At 45.9% G+C, this 21,006-nt stretch overlaps 6 protein-coding genes across 6 annotated transcripts; 3 read left to right on the forward strand and 3 right to left on the reverse strand.

Moving 5' to 3' along the window:
• Positions 1-638: 638 nt before the first annotated feature.
• On the reverse strand, positions 639-2,219 carry F4817DRAFT_317593 (Clavaminate synthase-like protein; the record flags this gene model as incomplete). The annotated part of the gene is made up of 1 exon (XM_049300820.1): positions 639-2,219. The coding sequence occupies one exon, from the start codon at positions 2,217-2,219 to the stop codon at positions 639-641; it is 1,581 nt and encodes a 526-aa protein (XP_049157277.1).
• A 392-nt stretch (positions 2,220-2,611) lies between these two features.
• F4817DRAFT_317594 (putative tRNA isopentenyltransferase) lies at positions 2,612-4,007 on the reverse strand (the record flags this gene model as incomplete). The annotated part of the gene is made up of 2 exons (XM_049300821.1): positions 2,612-3,877; positions 3,939-4,007. The coding sequence occupies 2 exons, from the start codon at positions 4,005-4,007 to the stop codon at positions 2,612-2,614; spliced, it is 1,335 nt and encodes a 444-aa protein (XP_049157278.1).
• A 320-nt stretch (positions 4,008-4,327) lies between these two features.
• On the forward strand, positions 4,328-6,678 carry F4817DRAFT_342912 (SecY subunit domain-containing protein). The gene is made up of 3 exons (XM_049303964.1): positions 4,328-4,672; positions 4,809-6,153; positions 6,204-6,678. The coding sequence occupies exons 1-3, from the start codon at positions 4,663-4,665 to the stop codon at positions 6,277-6,279; spliced, it is 1,431 nt and encodes a 476-aa protein (XP_049157279.1). The 5' UTR covers positions 4,328-4,662; the 3' UTR covers positions 6,280-6,678.
• Positions 6,679-9,528: 2,850 nt separating this feature from the next.
• F4817DRAFT_342913 (uncharacterized protein) lies at positions 9,529-11,237 on the forward strand. The gene is made up of 4 exons (XM_049303965.1): positions 9,529-10,430; positions 10,585-10,658; positions 10,714-10,886; positions 10,961-11,237. Exons 1-4 carry the CDS (start codon positions 9,681-9,683, stop codon positions 10,990-10,992), a joined length of 1,029 nt encoding a protein of 342 aa, XP_049157280.1. The 5' UTR covers positions 9,529-9,680; the 3' UTR covers positions 10,993-11,237.
• Positions 11,238-11,339: 102 nt separating this feature from the next.
• Positions 11,340-12,627, reverse strand: F4817DRAFT_366483 (uncharacterized protein; the record flags this gene model as incomplete). Its single annotated transcript, XM_049306995.1, has 3 exons — positions 11,340-12,088; positions 12,290-12,462; positions 12,518-12,627. 3 exons carry the CDS (start codon positions 12,625-12,627, stop codon positions 11,340-11,342), a joined length of 1,032 nt encoding a protein of 343 aa, XP_049157281.1.
• A 2,271-nt stretch (positions 12,628-14,898) lies between these two features.
• Positions 14,899-20,382, forward strand: F4817DRAFT_169113 (P-loop containing nucleoside triphosphate hydrolase protein). Its single transcript, XM_049298183.1, has 2 exons — positions 14,899-15,255; positions 15,320-20,382. The coding sequence occupies exons 1-2, from the start codon at positions 15,188-15,190 to the stop codon at positions 20,274-20,276; spliced, it is 5,025 nt and encodes a 1,674-aa protein (XP_049157282.1). The 5' UTR covers positions 14,899-15,187; the 3' UTR covers positions 20,277-20,382.
• Positions 20,383-21,006: the final 624 nt, after the last annotated feature.

Below are 21,006 nucleotides of genomic sequence, written 5' to 3' on the forward strand. Positions count from 1 at the left end.
AGCTAGAAATACCGGATCAAGAACCCGAGCAAGAGCTAAAACAACAAGCGCCGTTGCCGGAGGTCTCAAACAATGCCTCACTATCTCTTACGAAGAAGCCGAAGCCAAAGCCAAAATCCAAAGGCCTCGTAACTATGGGTTTACTGGAGGAAGAACAAGAAGAGCTCGAAGAAGCGTAGGTCGTATTAGAAGAAACCATGGGCCTGCCTATGGTCGACAAGACCGACGAGGAAAGGGCGTTGTTATGCAAGCTGTTTCTGAACCATCACTTGAGTGTGCTAACCGAGGGGATGCGGCAGTTCATCCGCAACGTGCTCGGGGTGCGTTGAATTTTCTACTTGTTCCTTATTAGCAATATCGATGGATGATATATAGGGAACAATGAGCTTGATTGAATGGATTAGAGGCGTCGACTTTTACGCAAGTAGCCATCAATCGTGTAGAATAGCTAGTATCAAGCGCAGAAAAAGGAAGTTCAGGGGTAGTTTATCTTGTTAAAATTCAGCGAGTAAGGTTATAGGTACCTATAGTTTATTGAGGACAAGAGCAGATGTAATAAGCTATATTCAGCGTTGATAACTTGATGCTGGGTAATCCTCGCAGCTCTTCCTGGGTATTTGACGTGGTCATATTCGTATCTAATAGTACGAAATCGTAGCACCGTTCGGTTCGGTATAGCTCCTCTCATTCACGTCAACTCCAATCTGCGACATCCGGTTCATTGTCTCACACCCGTCCCAGATTTTGTACTTGAGGTTGAAACTAGAAACCTGATATAACAAGGCGAGCTGATTTCCTTGATCCAACTCTAATAGTTCCTTACTCGAGGTGATTAGTTTGCTTCTGAACACGTCATCTGCAATATACGCCCCTTTCAACCACCTGCTTCCGGACCCAGCATCAAACTGCCTCCGACCGTGCAGGACGCGGAGGTTATCGAATATAACGCACTCTCCAGGCTGCATCTTGTATTGGTACATCCATTGCCTGTCTTCTAGGAGCTGTCGAAATATGGTTGCGGCCTCTAGCCATTCGCGATGATTTTGGCTACCACTTGCGGACTTGGCTACGCGTTGGATACTGGATTGGAACGGCGGGGACCAGGCTACTAGGTGCTGGAATTTGCTTAATTTGCTGATGACGGGTCGCGATAGTTGGTAATAGTGCCCGTGCTTCTTGTACTGATACCGGATCTTTTTGTTGAGCAGATATTCAAAGAGCGAGCGTGGCCCAAGATCCATTAAATGGGAGGCTCTGATACCGTCGCTAAACATAGACTCGCCGCCCTCGCATGTGTTCTCCAGACAGTGTAGGAGTTGCAGACGAGGCGTATCTTGCATGTACAGCAGGTCTTGATGTAGTCCGAGAAAGGCGTTTGTATACGCTACGTTTTCTGCGTTCGGCTTAGAGCGTACATCCCAAGTCCTTCCATAGAATGTTTCTTGCAGGTTTCCAATCTTATTGGCAATAGATATTACCGACTCCTCGGATGATGGTACGTTGCGTATGAAGATTAGTCCGTGGGTATGAAGTCGATGTAACCCGGAGAAAAACCCATGCTCACCTGCTATCCAGTCGTTATAATCAATAGTGAGACGGTCCCGTTGGAATATATCCTTGTCCCATAATGTTATTCCGGGTAACTCATATTCGGGTTGCGAGGAATCAAGCTGATTAGCTGTGTACTGGGACACATGGTTACCGGATGATAGAAAGTCCTTCTCCCAAACGACTCTAAGACCTCCGTCCTTAGTCGTTTTGATTGATTTGATTGAGAGTTCGGTCGGGATGTCGCAAGTGCCAAAGTTTTTCTGGCCAGAGTCTGGGTTCACACATATGCTGCACTGACAGGAGTCGCGCAACCAGTGACGATCCAAGACTAGCGGTTTTTCACCCGGATTACCAATGTATAATGTGTCGTCGTCCCTCAATCGGACTAATGAGTAACCGTTCCCTGTCTGGCTTGCTAGTCCTCTTTTATGCCCGATCGAAATTCGGCCTGGTGAAGATTGGACCCCAAGCCACGGAACAGAGCCTCGCCCCGCGGTGCTGCATCCACGAGTTTGAGTTGTCGACTGAGATCCAATCTCGTGTTTACAGCCTAATAGAATAGAGTTCCTGTTTACTCTATTTACAAAAGCCTGGCGAAGACCAAGGCTTAAGCTGGACCCGCGAGAAAATATCTGCAAACTTTTGGAGTTCAGCAAGCGCCGCGACATACTGACCATGAGCGTATGATCACTATGGCTAGAGGTGAGGCATAGGCATAGCTAGTGGGAGAATGCCCACTTGGGGTTCGTGAAGAATGGCTCTAGTAAGATGAGTGAAAAGTAAAAGAAGCTAAATCTTTAGTCGCCATGCACAGACCAACTAACCGAGGCTCGTTTCGGGATCCACCCGGGAATGAACGACCCAATAGAAGAAGCTATTAAGAGCCGGCTGACAAGTCACAACTTCCTACAGTAACCTCGTAGGCGTAGGCGTATGAGACTATCATAAGCATCATCTGTTAGCTAGTAGATGAACTATCTTTCTATTTTTCATATTTAACACGGCGACTTTTAAATTCATTCTTGCCATAGGAACGAGTAACTAATCCGTATGGATATATTCAATCTTGCTTCTCTGCTACAAGGGGAATGAGCGCAGTCCACTTCTTACTCCGAACAGCACGATAGTGTCTTCGCCCCTTAATATGCTTTTGCCACTGATCTTCCGACTGAAGAGAGACATTACAGAGATCGCAGGTCTTGACTTTAAATGCTGTTTTTGGTGGCGAATTATCGTCGTCGTAAGCCGTCAAGACTTCGCGTGCTGTGGTTGACACCTCGATTGGTTTGGCTAAAGCATGTCCATTTAAGAACTGCAGGCATATTCTCGAAGCTGGTTCAATAACACTGGCTGAGAAATTATCGGCGTTAGAGCTGTCTAATAGAAACAGAAAATCCATCGCCTCGTAATCTTTCAATGCGGGGATGGTTTTATGTCGAATCCATCGTAATTGATATTTTGCGTATTGTCTCGTCGCGGTTTTTATATCTTCCAATCCAGCTAATTTTAGTTGATCTGCCTCATTCAAGCTCGTCTCATTTCGTTCAGCCTCGAGGAAGGACTCCATCTGCTTGTATCCTATGGATTGCCATACTCCACGTGTGAGATCTACGGTTTCGCCTTGCTCGGACCGCACTCGTCGGCTTTCGTGCAAAAGCTTCACCTCATCCATCAATCCATTTTTGTACATCTTATCCACTCTCTTGTTCAGACGTTCTTTCAGCCCCTCGGGCTCGGTGTATACCCAAAACATTAACGACTGCCAAGGACGTCTCGTTTGGATGGATAATGCCTTTGTTTGCTTCTGCTCAGTGTAAATATCCGATGCCCGTCTTCCCGTAGTTAGAAATATTTCGAGGGAACGCCTGATCTTACGTCGATCCTCGGGGTGCCACCGATCTGCCGTGTCTGGGTCTACCTCTCGAAGGCGTTTAAACATGACATCGGTGGGCCCATCCAAGATTGGAAATTGTGTTATGTTTTCTTCTTGGGGTCGATGCTTCAGGATATCATCGTTGGCGCCTTTCATGCTAATTAAGCTATCTTCGAATAGTAGGGCGTGAATATAATAGTGCGTGCCGCCTACTACGATAGGAAGCTTGCCTCTACGCCGGACCTCATTAATAATCCTAGTTGCCTCGCGTGCGAAGACTTCGACATTCCAAGTCGGCTCATTAGGGTCAACGGTTCCCAGTAAATGGTGTGGGACACCTTTTTGGTCCTCTGGCGTGAGTTGGTTTGTGATAATTGGCAGACCCTTATACATCTGCATAGCATCGGCATTAATGACTTCGCCGTTGAACTTAAGTGCCAAGTCTACCGCAAGCTATAGTTAATATTAGTTTTGACAAGCACCTAAAGGAGTGGTGGACGACGGAGAAACCTACATCTGATTTCCCCGTACCAGTTGTGCCCAGAATAGCCACAAGAGGCTCCTTTGGAAATGTCGTAGCCATTCTCCGCACATTTCTGCTAAGGAAATGGGTGAGTTTTCGTGCTGAGGGTATCATGGACTATTAGTATAGGCATCGGGAATAATTTGAGCCATCGATAGATAACTTCCAATAATATATTTCGTTTTGTTCTAGAGCGAATAATTATAGCAAATAATTGCTGACTTTGACATACACTTAGACATCATAGCCACATTTATTTCAAAAAGTGTGGCTTTATCGAATTGCCCCACATATATTGAGCGTATCTAATCAGAGTACCTAAGTACCTACGGAATACATGCTCAACGTTCTCTAGGAATCCATGCTCCTTCCAATTTAGATGAAAGTTCAAGGGTCCAGTCTGTTTTAAGGTTCCCCCGGCAGCCCGGGTATCACGTTAACAAGATTTGAAGCTAAGGTGCAGGGGATCACGTGCTGCCAGCGGTGCAGGTTGGCTCCACCTATCGCATAATGGACACATAGTTCAATTTGGGGAATTTTTTGATGCCAGATCTTTACCTGTCGACTTGAATCCTTCCTCTCCTTTACCTCGTTACCTCGAGAGAAAACATCGCGACAACCTCTACACTAATAAGAGGGCCTTTGTCGCTCACTGCATTTACTTTCCTTTCTACCTTCTCCTTTATTTTATCTATATTCTCTAACCTATATCACGATGAGTAGCTGTAAGTATATCATATTCACTCGTCTCTGTATCATCATCATCCTAGCTCCCTCCCATAGCCTGTGAACCTTGCGACGCGACTCAATCGCTGCCATTGACTCTTCCAAATAGCTAATAGCTAACTTCGTCTTCATCAGTGCGGTTTCTTGATCTCGTTAAGCCCTTCGTGGCATTCCTGCCCGAGGTTCAGCAGCCCGAGACCAAGGTTCCCTTCAACCAAAAGTTGATGTGGACAGGTCTGACGCTGCTGATCTTCTTGGTCATGAGCCAAATGCCCCTTTATGGTATCGTGTCGTCCGATACCTCCGATCCTCTATACTGGCTGCGAATGATGATGGCGAGTAATCGAGGAACACTGATGGAATTGGGTATTACGCCAATTATCTCCTCCGGCATGGTCTTCCAGCTCCTCGCTGGTACCCACATGATTGACGTCAACCTTGACCTCAAGTCCGATCGCGAGCTCTACCAAACTGCCCAGAAGCTTTTTGCCTTCATCCTCTCCGCCGGCACTGCAACCGTCTACGTCTTCACCGGTCTCTATGGCCCTCCTTCTGATCTGGGCGCCGGTATCGTCTTCCTGTTGATTCTTCAACTTGTCATCGCTGGTATGATTGTCATCCTCCTCGATGAGCTCCTACAGAAAGGTTATGGCCTTGGCAGCGGTATCTCTCTGTTTATCGCTACCAACATCTGCGAGTCGATCATGTGGAAGGCTTTCTCTCCCACCTCCATCAACACCGGTCGTGGTCCTGAATTTGAGGGTGCTGTCATTGCCCTGTTCCACTTGTTAATGACGTGGCCCAACAAGCAGCGTGCTCTGCAGGAGGCTTTCTACCGCCAGAACCTCCCCAACATCATGAACCTTCTGGCTACTCTGGCCGTCTTCGCCGCCGTCATCTACCTCCAAGGCTTCCGTGTCGAGATCCCCGTCAAGTCTTCTCGCCAGCGAGGTGCACGTGGTTCTTACCCCGTTCGTCTATTCTACACCTCCAACATGCCCATCATGTTGCAATCCGCCCTTTCCTCCAACATCTTCCTCATCAGCCAAATGCTCTACTCCCGCTTCTCCGAGAACCTCCTCGTCCGCATGTTTGGTGTCTGGGAAGCGAAGGAAGGATCTGCTCAGCTTTCTGCGATCTCCGGTCTCGTTTACTACATGTCTCCTCCGCTCAACTTCCGCGACGCCGTCCTTGACCCTATCCACACCGCTGTATACATAACATACATGCTTAGCGCCTGTGCTATCTTCTCGAAGACCTGGATTGAGGTCTCCGGTTCCAGCCCTCGCGATGTTGCCAAGCAGTTGAAGGACCAAGGACTCGTTATGGCTGGTCACCGTGATCAGAGCATGTACAAGGAGCTAAAGCGCATCATCCCTACCGCTGCTGCTTTTGGTGGCGCTTGCATTGGTGCGCTCTCCGTCGCCAGTGATCTTATGGGAGCTCTTGGCTCCGGAACCGGCACTCTTCTTGCCGTCACGTAAGTGTCGCTTACATATTCGTATATTTTCTTTACTAATTTGCTTATAGGATCATCTATGGTTACTTCGAAATCGCTGCGAAGGAGGGTGATCTCGCAGGAATGAAAGGGATGATCATGGGATAAGCCTTATGGATCACTGATCTGAATTTCTAATCGACCGTTATGACGGCGTAAGGTCAAAGGTGCTATTCTTTCACGCTGCATGTAATACCAAGGGACAACAAAAGTCATGAGGATTTCCACAAGGGCGGCGATGCTTGGAAAATGCATCAACGGCGGTCTTCGGTCATCTTCGTCAGGGATTTTCTAAACTCCCAAGACGAAAAATGTATTAGCTTACGTAACAATATTAGTCATGAAAAGTACTAAGTGTATATCTTTTAGTTGACTTGTTATGGTTCCTGGCGATGAATATTTCGTCTTATATTGATGTTCCCATCTGGAAGCTCAATACTAGCATCTGAACTTATGCAAAACTTAGTATATGCTGCTCAGTGAAACAAACTCACCACGAACTTGAAGGTATAGTGTGCCACTTGGCATTTGATCCATATCACAAATCAAATTAAAAAAGAACGACAAATATTATAGTACATTTTGAAAGAACAGGATAAACACCCATGTAATAAGTGGGGTAAGCGATTGTCGGGACTATCCAGATATATTTTTCTTTGGTTAGGTACCTACTTAGCAAGGAGAATTTTATAGGTCCTATTTAACTTCCTTTAGAAGACCTATAATAAGTTCTCATCTTGAACCAAAATGTGTCATGGTGAAGTATACTTTTCTATATAGCACTTAACAATTACAGAAAAGGTAACCTTTTAAGTCATTCACTAGTTAAGCTATGCAATATGCCAAGTGTGTTATAAAACCCCCCTTTTTTTATTATCTATTTTATCACTTTTCTAAATTTTTTTTTCCTTTTCTATAAATTAATTGATGGGAGTAGTGGACATAACTGCTCACCTATCATCGAAGCTAGCCTCTATTCCAAATACCAAAGTACTTGAATAGAATTTGAATTTTTTAGTTGCACCCCGGGCATCTTGAATGCCCGCAAAGAGCACATCCGGATATTTCCACCGGACTGCGGTTCCCGCATAGACAACATCCCCAGCTGCCGTTTGCATGTAAGGAGGTGGGCTCCTGATGTGCGAGTCCCTTGCCTTGTGTCATAGCTCCAGCCATTGTTGATGTAAATAACGAAATGTAGTTTATGGGAAAACGAAGTATAGTTTGTGTGAAGAGGAAGTTAGTATCTTTTATAGGAAATACTCTTGAACTGAATAAGTCGCTTGAGATGTTGTAAAGTAATGGCTATGGTTGTGAAGTTAAGATGATTGTGCTTGTTGGATGATTCGATATCTCTATAGAAATCTTGCATGCTTATATAGAATCCATGGGGCGGGCTATTGTTATTTAAGACATAGAATTCGTAGCTGTATCGATAGCTTGTTCCCAGACACTCATATTTTTCTGCACAACAAAGTTGTTGTTTTCCTCAACTTTTCACAAGATGTTATTGAACAAGTTCCACCCTGTCCATATACCATAAATTCACAACATCATTGTCCATACATTCAACTTGTTTAATCGGTGCTCTAAACCTAAGGACATACCACAGAGACAATGCTAGGTAGCGCATGTAGCACAGACCAGATTCAAACCACGGGCTACCACCAACAACAAAATGACCACTCCAATACAAACTATGGATGACGCAGTGAGGCTCAGCGAAGAGAGCTTCAAACTATGGTCTAGCCTATATCATCGTGCCATCAAAGACCCCAGCTTACCTACCTCTTACCTATCCCTTCCGGACTTATTTCGCCTACATCCCTCCTTCTCAAATAACTTGAAGCACACCGAATATGCTAGTCATGGCAGAGTATATGCCACCGGGTCCTCCATTCGGGGATCGCAACAGACGAGCTGCAACTATGGACTACCATATTTCCGGCGGCAGGTGCAGATTGATGTTATCGTACGAGATCCAGTGTTATTATCGATCGCCAAGACATCAAATAACAACCTCAGCTTCGCGCCGTGGTTCATTGGTGGTCATCAAAACTATCATGCCGTCCTCACTTTGGCTTGGGCTTATATTCTATCTGCTCGCTGGATCGAAGTGATGTCGGAACCTTGTTCTCTCGTATGTACAAGCAGCAGTGCAGCTGAAAGATAGCATGACAAGCTCGGAAGCTGATCAGAACGTAGTAAGTGTGGACATTGGTGATGTTAGCTCGGAGGAACTTAGATGGTGGGCTGCTATTCTTGCCCCGGGGCATGGTTGGCAAGCAACTATGATTCTGGGAGAAAACACATACCTGTCCCCCTGGTCAATTCGCTTTCAATCTGGCCCGCGGTTTTCCTTGTTATATAAAGCGACCTCGTCACCACCTCTATATCTATCACATTCGGCTCCATCATTTCAAAGTGCCAGTCATTTTCTTTGCAACTTCTGCACAAGGCATAATGTTGCGGATCAGAGCCATGCCGCGCTCGCTGCTGCCATACTGCTTCCCTCCATGAAAAGCAGCTAGCCACTGCAACTACCAGCTCCCACGATTAGCGACCAGAATAATCCAAAGATAACTACATCGCCCCCAGTTTCACAAAAACATCTTCATTCTGAACACCAACTAGGGCATGAGTGGATACTCCAGGAAAATTACTTGGACAGGCTTTTGACTTTGAGCTGTAATGTCAGGGGTATACGAGCAATGTTACCTCGAAGCACGAGCTGACACGGGTGTAATAAGAAAGGGCTATAGTTGTGAATAGCTAGCTGCCCCCCTCTCTTACAACTGTGAGTGCTCTCGAATACTTATAAGTTAGGTGGTAAATTGAAATATTGGAGGCATCACAATAACCACTACCTCACTCACTGCATCATGAGTTAACCAAGGAACTACCGAGCCTCTTAAGACCCGGGTAACCGGACAGTCCTTGTAAAAATACATGGGCGGCTACTATCGAAGATTCGTATACCACGAAAGCTTAATGATTCCGGGTAGGACCGAGGTCAACTCGTCCATCGAAGATCTGGCTAATACCATTGGGCTGATACTCCATATTTATAAACATTGCTATTCGACGATGCAGTAGGGCATAGGGACGGGAAATTCACTAACAGGCACATTGACATCTGGGTATGCAGTCTGATTTGGAATTGCCGAGCCAGCCACGCAGAACATCCCGAACTGCTTACAGCATGTACGAATTTATAGAAAACCTCGACATTAATGGGCTGTAATTGGTAAGATAGGAGTTTTGAGGAGCCTGGGATTAGAGTGTCGTATGTGATTCGTGGAACACCGTAGTATCCGCCACCGCCTAAATTTATTAATATAGAAGCAATTCAAGATTAAACAACCAGGATAGCATGCAGCGGCATATGGAAGAAGTAGTCGCAGAATCATGTATTTAGGAGTTATATCCCAGGTTATCGCGCAATGGGTCAGCACCTTTCTACTACAAGCTTTAGATCCTCATAGACAGTAACAGCCATTTCGCCCAAGATGCAGTGGAAAGCCCTCGCTCTTGCGCTCCTCGTTGAGCATGGCTCCGGCCAAACGTTGGAGATGCTGCGTTTCAGTTGCTCGCAGCTCGTTGTCGACCGTCTGGATCCTTTAGTTTCTCCCGGCTCTATCCCATCGCCCCATCTTCACCAAATCGTCGGAGGTAACTCCTTTAACGCTACCATGGAGCCGATAGCGCACGACCTGCCCTCGTCATCAACATGCACCAGCTGTACTTTCTCGGAAGACTTTTCCAACTATTGGACGGCGGTTCTGTTTTTCAAAGCCCGCAACGGAACGTACAAGCGGGTTCCTCAATTCGTCAGTGAAGGCCTCCGAGCCGACGGCGGCATTACGATTTATTATATCCCGTCGACTGACACGAAGGAAACGGTTACCGCCTTTAAGCCCGGCTTCCGTATGCTTGTTGGAGACGCCGCATTACGCTCCCCAGGTGAGGCACGCAAGGTGTGCCACCGCTGTATGCCGGCGACAGGAGACAATAGCAACGTAAACTGCGGGGCTCCGGACAGCCAGGAATTACCCACGGGGTTCTGTGACGGTGGTATACGTTCAGTCATCACCTTCCCAACCTGTTGGGATGGGAAGAACCTGGATAGCCCGGACCACAAGAGCCATGTTGCCTATCCCAGCCCGGGATCTGGTGATGTGGGTGTTGGCGCATCTGGTACTTGCCCTGAAAGTCACCCCATTAAGATACCCCAAGTGATGTTCGAGGTCATGTGGGACGTAAGTGTTATCAATATATCTTCTAATATGCCGTCAAGACTCGTGCTTCAGCTGGAGAGTCTCACTCGATATTGGAGTGGCTGAGTTATGCGCTCGGTTCAACCCTATCAGGGATGCCGTGTAAGATCTATTGCTGACATCGTATGCGTCACAGACCCGACCCTTTAACGACAAGAGCATATGGCCTGAGGATGGCTCGCAGCCATTCGTATGGAGCACAAATGACAAGTTAGTCTTCAGAAGCACTCCCGTCGGGTAAATTATTCTAATAACAAACGTGTAGGGATGGATATTCGCAGCACGGAGACTACGTCTTCGGTTGGAAAGATGATTCGCTCCAACGTGCCATGGATTCCCGATGTAATGGCGCCGTCTGCAATCAGTTAAAGACACAGTCCTCGGAGGAAGCGATGAAGTGTACCAAGCCGCGCGTTGTCGAAGAGGATGTCGACGGATGTAAGTCATCCCACCTACATACCTATGTGTTTTATGATCTTCCAACGGGATAAACTTGGCTAACCACCCTACAGGGCTAACTGAAATCCCCGGAATGTCTATGTAAATTGTTTCTATAAGACAATGGGTTTGGGTGACCGGGGAGAGAGTAGTATTAGAACGAACTCTATTCACAAGCTAGACCTACACGAATCCCAACCCGAAGTCTTCCTGAGTCTCTGAAGTGTCTATATTATAAACATTATATAATAGCTCAGTTCCAGATGTATCATTTCGTCCTTAGGAAATAAATCTTTTCCGGGATGGCCATTATAGGTACCCCTATTTAACTCACCATAATGACAGTCCAACATTATCTAAGTTATGGCACTTAGCGAGAGTATAAGTTTAGCTTAAAACCTGCCAATAGCAAAAGTTCCAATTATTTACTAGCTCAGGGTTATAATCTTCGGGTCACGGCGATATCTTCGTGGCGATTGAGCAATGCTCACTGAAGTGGCGGTTGCCCGAATTTGTCCCTAGTTTTAGTTCTCCCTTCCCAATAACGAAGGACGGTAACTGCTCCATATGGCCGTAAACATACTTCTTCACATCAGCCTTGTTTGCGCAGATCTCCAATGTCGCACAGTATTTAAAGCTTGCTGTTATATCGGGAATGAACCTTGATGTAGCTAGGAAGTTCGTCTCATGCTTTTGTTGGATATTAAAGATGTCCGAGATAAGTTTGGACCGGGTACTACTAGACACCTGGCACTCATCGAGTGCATCAATGATAACAAATACTCTAGAGTAAAAAGAGATGACAATTCCCAAAGCTCCCGAGACCTCATCGTTTGATGGCCGCCTCCTATCTTGTTCATAACGCTCGTAGAGGTCCTTTACCGTATTCGGGAGAGATGGTCTCCCTTGCGCAAGCTGCTTAAGTAAACTTAGGGTTATATCTGTAACTGCCTGTTCAGATTGCCGTCGAAATTTGCAGTAGATATATGCAATGCCAACCCCTATGTCATCTTGAAATCGAGCAAAAAGGTCATCAACAACTATAGAAGACAGAATTGTCTTACCAGCTCCGAGAATACCTAGACAGAATAGCGTCTGGTTCTTCGTATCTACCCATGATCGATACTCTAGCGAGTCAAGAAACCATATACCGGTGTCTGGCTGTCTTTGGCTAATGAAATCTGCTTGCTGAGCAGCATAGTCTATTGGGGTAAGCCAGTCAAGGATCACACGGCGTTCCTAGTCGTCCTGACTTCTTGCCAGCTTATTGATGGTACGACTAGAGCATTGCTATCGAAATGAGTCCAACAATCGAATATTCGAAGTGATTGGGCTTCGAAAGTCGCGAATTTCGCCAGCATCCCACGTAAGCCGTTCCCATGCCCTTCTGGCTCTATCAATACCATGTTGTTTTGATCCCAATTTATTATATTTCGAGATCGCCTTTTTGAGATCGTCTAGGACGCGTTGACAGCTACTCGTAATATCATCGAGCTTGCGTTTCTGCTCGTCGCTAAGCTCGTGGTTAGATATGTCATCGTCAACATCTTGAAGTATGATCGTGAGGCTTCTGATCCTACGGACAATTTAGTGCCTTTTTATCGTCGATACCTAACATTCCGGGAACTAACTCAGCCGAAATCTCATGAAATTGACTCGGAGCTCCAGCAAACTCCTTTCGGACTTCGCTAGTTAGCTTAATGACCGCAAGAAAGTCACTGACACCAAAACCGAAGCTCATTTTTACAGTAACTTGATCGTGTTGGGATTAGAGTGTAGAAAAGATACAGGTGCGGTATTCTTAAGGAACGGGATGAAAGGAAACCACTATAGTCAGTAACCAATTTAATAAGCTCAGCCATCGCAGTAGAGCCTTTTCTCTCCGGTGAGAGTATATCCAATCGTGGCAGTCTATACACTAAGTACCTAGTACGTTGCTCGAACCAATTATATTTACAATTTACTAGGGAGTAATGTGCGATTCTCGTACGTCGGAAGACAGCATTAGTGCTTAGGGGGTATGAATAAAAATGAAGGGTCATATCTCGCTTTTCTTTATGCTTAGGAAAGCATCATAAATATCCTTTAAATACCTTTGATATAATGAACGATGAGATGGTGATGAATATTACTGGCCTAACCCTTATTACAATTTCCCTTTTGCGTTTGAAGGCTCCAACCTTGTCATATTTCTGGCTATAAGCCAAGGTCCATATTGAGACTATCAATGGTAAAGTACTTAGAAATAGTTCCTGGTCTTGTCATATGTTCAAGCACTAAGACTGGCAGTGTCGATGATCCGTACCCAAGGGCCGTTCTTCAACTAAAGTGAGAGATATTAACATATGTATTGTCCGGCTGAAGCGTAAGGTAGGGTCTGATGACACGGGAACCCCGGCGAGTATCCGTCAAATATGAGTACGTCGGGGGTAGTAGTGGTAAAGAGCGCAGACATAGATATATGCTTTTTTTGTCTCTTGCTTCCGACCTTCGGCATAACTACGTATCATATCACTTACTGCGATGTATCTATAAAGTTAGAGATATATGTACAGAGCCGTTATAAGTTATCTCCAACCTTCAATCGACATATAATCGACATAATTTGACAAATAGGGCCAATCAGAAGTGTCGATTGTTTAGTCTCATGCATGCAGGCAGTAAGGTTGGACATAACTGGGCTTCATTGACCCCGCATAAATTTTAAGCGCGGAACGGAACCGGCGAGTTATTTGCTTCCCCAACTCCCTAATTCCCTTGTTCCTTTTTTGAGTCATTAAGAACATTGATAAGTTTGTCATTGCGACAGAGCGTATATTATGAAATATCCAAGTGGAAATATTTTACTTCCCTTTTTAAGCAGTTGAAACTGACTAAACCACATTAAAGAATAAGTGTCTAAGGTATTAGTATTTTACAATTTGCTACATATTTCCCTATTTCCCTGCTTAACCTAGGTACCTAAGGGATTTGGTAAATACTTGGCTCAGTTAAGGCTAATGATATAAGAAATAACATGGATCGAGATAGGTCACAGATCATCTGGTCGACATAGATGCATGATCAACGTTACACAATGAGATAACTAGCCAGTCGTAACTTGAGTCAGCACACCTCTAGTATTTACGCCTAGGCCAATTGTAAAGAATGATATCATTTGCTACGGCGAAACGTTCGAGATCAGGTGGTGGGTACCACAAACATAAAGGCGTCAGAGCGTGTAACAAGCTTGAATACTTGTAAGGGCATGTTTAAATTATCTTGGGCATTTTGTATCACTGCTCGAAAGTTTTCAATGACTTAACTACTTTTAGTATAATCTATAGTTTCTAAAACAGACGAATAGAAGCGTGATTACTTGTATATATCTATATAATACCTACCTAGTTACTATTTTTATAACTACTTAAAGTCTTTATTTTACATATCTCCGTATGTAAGTACATATATAAGAGGTACCTAAAGTATGTACCAGTATATTACAACGAATATAAAATGCTACATAGTATAATCGTGTAACGCACCTTAGGTACCTACCTCATATCTATGTAATAAAGTGCACCTAACTGTATGTTGCGAACCTTAAGCAGCTGCATTCGGAACGTGTTTAAGGTGGGACAGTGGATCTGGCTCGCGTGCTAGCCGAGACTGGAGTTAAGGATTCTAAGCTTGGTCTAGTTAGGTCCGTTATCAGGAACGAACCAGTCCAGCTTACCGAAAATCAGTGATATCTCTTCGGGTCAAGCAGTTAGATCTTGTACATACCTACATATCTGCCTTCCCCAGGCCAACTATCGTCACTGCATATATGTACCGGAATACACCGCGCCAGTGAATAATCACCTGCAATGCCCCATATGCGGAGATCTATACTCACTACATGTAAGTACCTGACGGATACATACTGTATTATATGTGTTTGGAGGTTGCGTTCGGGTATTAGCAAGCCCACTCGGCCCCACTGATAGAAAAAGCTACATTAGCTCTAGTGTTAAGCTAGCTCCTGTACATTTATCATCCATCAATCGCAGCATCTTCTGGACTTTTTATGCTATCTCCCGCTCCACTCCCCCAAGAAGTTTCCCGATTCGCACGCAGCCATCATCTTCTTACCTCTTCATTTCTTCCCGTTCGCGACAAAAACCATTGTTACGTGCCGCTGCGAGTAGCTGCGTTGACTACTCTCTTCGACAAGAAGTCAATTGATTGTAGGAACCGATAATACTACCACATCAATCTGGTGATATCGTCAAAACTATCTACCACTTTCTTGAGTGGGGCCGGGGAGACGCAGAGGAAACATGAGCTTTGCCTCGTGTACGTGGCCGATATGGCGGACGGATGACTTCACGACATGTTTTCAATCCGAGTTAGTACTTCTTTGTGCTCGTGTCCAAGTTTAATGTGTATTGCGCCTACTAACGGCTTAAAAGCTATCTTCAGATTCTCTTCCCGCTTATACTAATATCTCTCTCTCTCCTTCACCTCCTAATACAGACTATCTACCGCAACGTCAGGTTAAAACGAAGACACGGCTACGACCAGATACCCGACCATCAAGACCACACCGAGGTGCCTCCGGAGGAGGATGACTGTCTAAGCACCGATGACGATGAAGGACTGGCTATCAATACAAATGGCGGTGGGCGTCTTGCCCTAGTTAATACCACCTCCAGAGGCTCTATTGTACAAGCCGATACTCCGCCCGCTCAAGATCTATTGGAGATTGTCGAAGAGGTTGCAATATGCGGGCTGGTAACTATCAATATTATCGCCCTCATCACTAATTCTTTTAGTGGCCGTGGGCAGCTGGCTGCTATCGTGGGCTTAGTCACTTGGGTGTATGTCTTGGTCCTTGCAACGCTTCGGTTATTTCTGAGAAACACCAAATGGCGAGTCCCACGACTATGGAATCATACCGCTTTTATATACGGATTCCAGTGGCTCTTTACTATTGTCATATTCCGCTCCGTCATAATTCATGCCAGCTCTAAACTTGTGCAGGTCCTAATTATTATCGAGTTTTGCCTAATAACTCTACTATTTGGGATAGCTTTAAACACTAGGAAGGGCAATAAGACAGTTGTCATGGAATGGGAAGGGAACCTCGAGCCGTCGCGCGAACCTCTAGCCTCTGTATTGTCCCTAGTGACCTTTTCTTGGATCGACCCTATGCTATGGCAAGGTTACAAGGAACCTCTCGAGATTAAACACGTATGGAACCTCTTGCCGCGCGATAAGGCCGCTACTGTGCTCGCCAACTATCGCCAAGTTAAGAAGACGACATCTCTCGCCCTACACTTGCTCAGGTATTTCAAGGGTCTGGTCATTCTTCAGTGCGCCTGGGCTACGCTAGGTGGTATTCTCACATTTGCTCCGACTCTTCTTCTCAAGGCCATCCTTGAGTACGTAGAACTACCGACGATCGCCCCAAGAAATGTCCTTTGGCTTTACGTTATCCTACTACCCCTATCAGACCTCATCCGCTCTGTCGCTGATAATCAAGCCTTGTGGATTGGCCGAAAGATTTGCATCCGGATCCGCGCTATCATTATCGGGGAGATCTATGCTAAAGCCCTTCGGCGCAAGGCGGCAAGCGGCAAACATGCCGTTCTCGGCGGTAATGATGCGAATAGTGCTAAAGAGACGAAGCTGGAGAGACTAAAACGATTCTTAAGACTAAAAAAGAAGACAGATAAAAATAGCAATGCTCAGAATGGTGATGTCGCTAAGAAAGACGGATCTAAGGACGCAGACGAACAAGCAAATCTGGGAACCATCATCAATCTCATGTCAGTCGACAGTTTTAAGATTTCCGAGTGCACTTCCTACCTGCACTTTTTACTGGCTTCTGCTCCCTCGCAGCTTATCGTATCTGTTGCTCTTCTTTACCAGGTCATGGGTTTGAGTGCAATTCCCGGTCTTGTTGTTATGGTCTTCCTCTTGCCAATTAATATCCTGCTTGCCAAAGGTTTCAACTTGACTCAGCGTAAGATCATGGCTGCGACGGATAAGCGAATACACACCACTAACGAAATTCTCCAAAATATTCGGATCATCAAATATTTTGCCTGGGAAAAGCGGTTTAGTGACGTTGTCGATGAGAAGCGACGAAATGAGCTGCGAGCCCTGCGGAACCGCTACATGATCTGGGCCCTTGCTGTTGCTATCTGGAATACTGTGCCGGTTCTCATTACGTTTTTCTCCTTTTTAGTCTATACCAAAGTCGAACGAAAGCCCTTGTATCCTTCCATCGCATTTACCGCAATCTCTCTCTTCATGCTCCTAAGAGTGCCTCTAGACCAGCTTGGAGACATGATTGCTCATGTCCAAGAGGCAAAGGTTTCAGTTGATCGAGTCGACGAGTTTCTAAACGAAGATGAGACGGACAAATATAAGCAGCTAGGGCCAGACAACGTAGACGAGAACGGCAACAAAGTCATTGGCTTCAGAAAAGCAACATTCATCTGGGGTGGCAAAGATGCAGTTGCATCAGATGGCTCGATGGCATTCCGTCTTCTCGATCTTGATATCGATTTCAGAATCGGCAAGCTCAATATCATTGCCGGTCCTACAGGATCTGGGAAGACCTCAATGCTCATGGCTTTGCTCGGTGAAATGACTCTGACGGAGGGAAAGATTTATCTGCCCGGTGGTCGTAGTCGTGAGGACGTTCGACCGGACCCCGCGACGGGCTTGACTGAAACCTGCGCCTATGTTGCCCAGTCCGCTTGGCTAGTAAACGCGAACATTAAAGAGAACATCCTGTTTTCAGCCCCGTACGACGAGAAAAGGTACAAAGATGTCTTGGTAGCCTGTGCCCTGGAGCGAGATCTCGAAATTTTAGATAACGGTGACGAGACCTTGGTCGGAGAAAATGGCATCACGCTCTCTGGTGGTCAAAAGCAACGCATATCTCTCGCCCGCGCAGTATATTCAAATTCCCGACATATCCTCCTCGATGACTGTTTGAGCGCCGTTGACTCGCATACCGCCAAATGGATCTTTACCAAATGTATCAAAGGCGAGCTAATGAAGGACCGCACCTGTATTCTTGTTACCCACAATACAACTCTATGTGTCCCCCAGTCTGAGTATGTCGTTCTACTCGACAACGGTAAAGTAGATGCGCAAGGAACAGCGAAAGACGTCATCGCCTCTGGAAAGCTCGGAGAAGAGATACGAAATAAATCTCGCCCAGGATCTTCTGATGTCTCACGTGTCCCCTCTAGAGTACCATCGAGTATCGGCGATGAGAGCGACCAGACTCTCATTGACAATGGCGCGAATGGAACAGCCAACGCGAAAACTAGTACCAGACAAGAGAAGCCACAGCGGAATTCCATGCAGGAGACCAAGGCTACGGGTGCTGTCAAATGGCCAGTCATCAGCCTCTATCTCCGATCAATGGGTACGTGGTGGTTCTGGGCCGTAGCTGTTGTGGTATTTGGTAGTCAACAGCTTAGCGGTGTCGCTTCGAACCTTTGGATCAAAGAATGGGCCAACCAGTACACCGCAAGCCTCGGAACTGTATCACTGTCTGGAATACAATCTAGCATGTCTCCGCAGCATTCTTCCAGTTCATTTCCGTTGCCGGCCTATTTTGCGTCTGCTACCAGTTTCGTTAAGAATACGTCTTTCCTCACTCCTGCAAGTTACTCGCCCGGTGATGTACCGGAAGTTAACGTTGACTACTACCTCGGTGTACTTGCATTGATTGGTATCGCCGGCGCAATCCTAGCATTGATCCGCGACATCTGGCTTTTCTTCGGATCGCTTACCGCATCTTGGAAGCTTCACAACAGGCTTATGTCTGCCGTGTCTAGGGCGAAGTTCAAGTTCTTTGACGTAACGCCGCTCGGCCAGCTGATGAATAGGTTTAGCAAGGATCTTGAGGCCATCGACCAAGAAGTTGCGCCTGTTGCCATTGGTGTTATGACTTGCGCAGTTGCTATTCTGATTACTGTGGTGCTAATAGCAGCCATTACCCCCGGCTTCTTGGTCGCAGGTGTATTCATTACTGGTCTGTATATCTTAGTCGGTATGTTTTATCTTCGAGCATCCAGGGATCTCAAAAGGCTCGAGTCAGTGAATCGAAGCCCTCTCTTCCAGCAATTCGGCGAGACCCTCTCTGGTGTCACTACCATTCGTGCCTACGGCGATGAGCGACGATTTATTCGGGAGAACCTGACTAAAATCAACACGCAATCTCGTCCGTTCATCTACCTTTGGGCTGCTAATAGATGGCTGGCGATCCGAACGGATCTCTTGGGTGACTTCGTATCGTTCTTTGCCGGTGTTTTTGTTATCCTCAGCTTAGGGAATATTGATGCCGGCTCCGCGGGTGTATCTTTAAGCTATGCTATTGGGTTCTCCGAAAATATCCTTTGGCTCGTACGACTCTATGCCGCGAACGAACAGAACATGAATTCCGTCGAGCGTGTCAAGGAATACCTCGACGTGGAGCAGGAGGCCGAGCTGATTATTGAAAATAACCGTCCTCCCCAGAACTGGCCCGCACACGGAGCAGTGGAATTCATCGGATATTCTACGCGATACCGCAAGGATCTTGACCCAGTATTAAAGAACGTTACTTTTAAGATCAATCCCCGCGAAAAGGTCGGCATTGTTGGACGTACTGGTGCTGGAAAGAGTTCTCTTACGCTAGCAATTTTCCGTGCTCTGGAAGCAGAGAGCGGCAAAATACTCATCGACGATATTGATATCAGTACGATAGGCCTACAGGATCTCCGAGAAGCTATCACTATTGTGCCCCAAGACCCGACTCTTTTTACTGGCACCATCCGAACAAATCTTGATCCTTTTGACCTTTATACGGACGAGGAAATTTTTGCGGCCCTCAGGAAAGTTCGACTCGTCGGGCCGAATGAAGCTCTTCCGTCGCTGATCCAAAACGATGGGGTCCAGGACTCCCAAGCTCCACCTACTCCATCTTCGCCAACTACAGCAAACAAGAACATCTTCCTTGATTTGTCTTCACCGGTTGCGGAGTCGGGTACAAATTTGTCTCAGGGCCAGAGGCAACTACTCTGTCTTGCTCGCGCCATGCTGAAGAATCCCAAGGTACTCGTGATGGACGAGGCCACAGCGTCAATCGACTACGCCACGGATTCTAAGATCCAAGAGACGATCCGCGAATTGAAGACGACTATCATCACGATTGCGCATCGCCTCGCTACCATTGTTGATTATGACAAGGTGCTCGTTTTAGACCATGGTGCTGTTGTGGAATACGGCCATCCTTACGAGCTTTTACAAAATGAGGATGGAAACTTCAGGAGCATGTGCGAGATGAGCGGGGATATGGATACACTGGCAAAGTCGGCTAAGAAGGCCTGGGCCGATAAGAAGCTTGTGGACGACGAGTAGGAAAAGGTCCGCATACGTACCAACCCAGATCAAGACGGTTTGGGGGCAGTCAGGATTCCTGCCATCAGGATACACCGTTAATATGGTGAAGCGCGTACTTCCTAGAACACTCTGATTATTGGCATTTACAGTTGGCAGGCTGTACGACAGACGGTCTGCGCTCGGGTGAGGCGTGTCTATATATAAATTAGAGACCGCCAGCGATATGTGTTTATATGAAATAAACCCTTTTTTGGAATGCATGTATGTTTGTGATTTCATGTTTACTCTTATTATCGCTATATATTTTTACTAGAAATTGTATATGTACTTGAAAGATATCTACAGAATATATAATAATCATTGATACTACGAAACCTTATTTGAGCGTCCATGTTTTCGTAGAGATGAAAGAGTTACTTGTCACTTAGCATATGGTTATAGTAACACCCACCCACCTTATTATTTGGTAGTCATGGGAGTAATCTATGTAAACAAGTGTATCAATCAGACTGGGCCTACTATAAGATACAGGGCAGTCTGGGTCCCTTATACCCTCCAGTCAGGTTTAACAGGTGGCTGTATGAAATATAAATTGTTCATTAGGATACACCAAATCTATAGCATGTATTGTCCTATTAGTCCTTTATTTCAGATATCGTCTGTGTACGAGGCTTTATATTCGCTCTACAATAAGATTATCTTTTTCATTATAAGCTACTTGGACATGCAACTAGACCTGAGTAAAAAC

Source organism: Daldinia loculata (genome assembly GCF_022478755.1).
Source record: "Daldinia loculata strain CBS 113971 unplaced genomic scaffold F4817scaffold_38, whole genome shotgun sequence".
Lineage (NCBI taxonomy): Eukaryota > Fungi > Ascomycota > Sordariomycetes > Xylariales > Hypoxylaceae > Daldinia > Daldinia loculata.

Excerpts from the sequence above, each read along its gene's own strand:
- F4817DRAFT_169113 (XM_049298183.1), top strand. The coding sequence starts at position 15,188 with ATGAGCTTTGCCTCGTGTACGTGGCCGATATGGCGGACGGATGACTTC. Across the intron at positions 15,256-15,319 it reads ACGACATGTTTTCAATCCGA|CTATCTTCAGATTCTCTTCC; the intron begins GTTAGTACTTCT and ends ACGGCTTAAAAG.
- F4817DRAFT_342912 (XM_049303964.1), top strand. Across the intron at positions 6,154-6,203 it reads GGCACTCTTCTTGCCGTCAC|GATCATCTATGGTTACTTCG; the intron begins GTAAGTGTCGCT and ends ATTTGCTTATAG.
- F4817DRAFT_342913 (XM_049303965.1), top strand. The coding sequence starts at position 9,681 with ATGCAGTGGAAAGCCCTCGCTCTTGCGCTCCTCGTTGAGCATGGCTCC. Across the intron at positions 10,431-10,584 it reads TGTTCGAGGTCATGTGGGAC|ACCCGACCCTTTAACGACAA; the intron begins GTAAGTGTTATC and ends TATGCGTCACAG. Across the intron at positions 10,887-10,960 it reads CGAAGAGGATGTCGACGGAT|GGCTAACTGAAATCCCCGGA; the intron begins GTAAGTCATCCC and ends ACCACCCTACAG.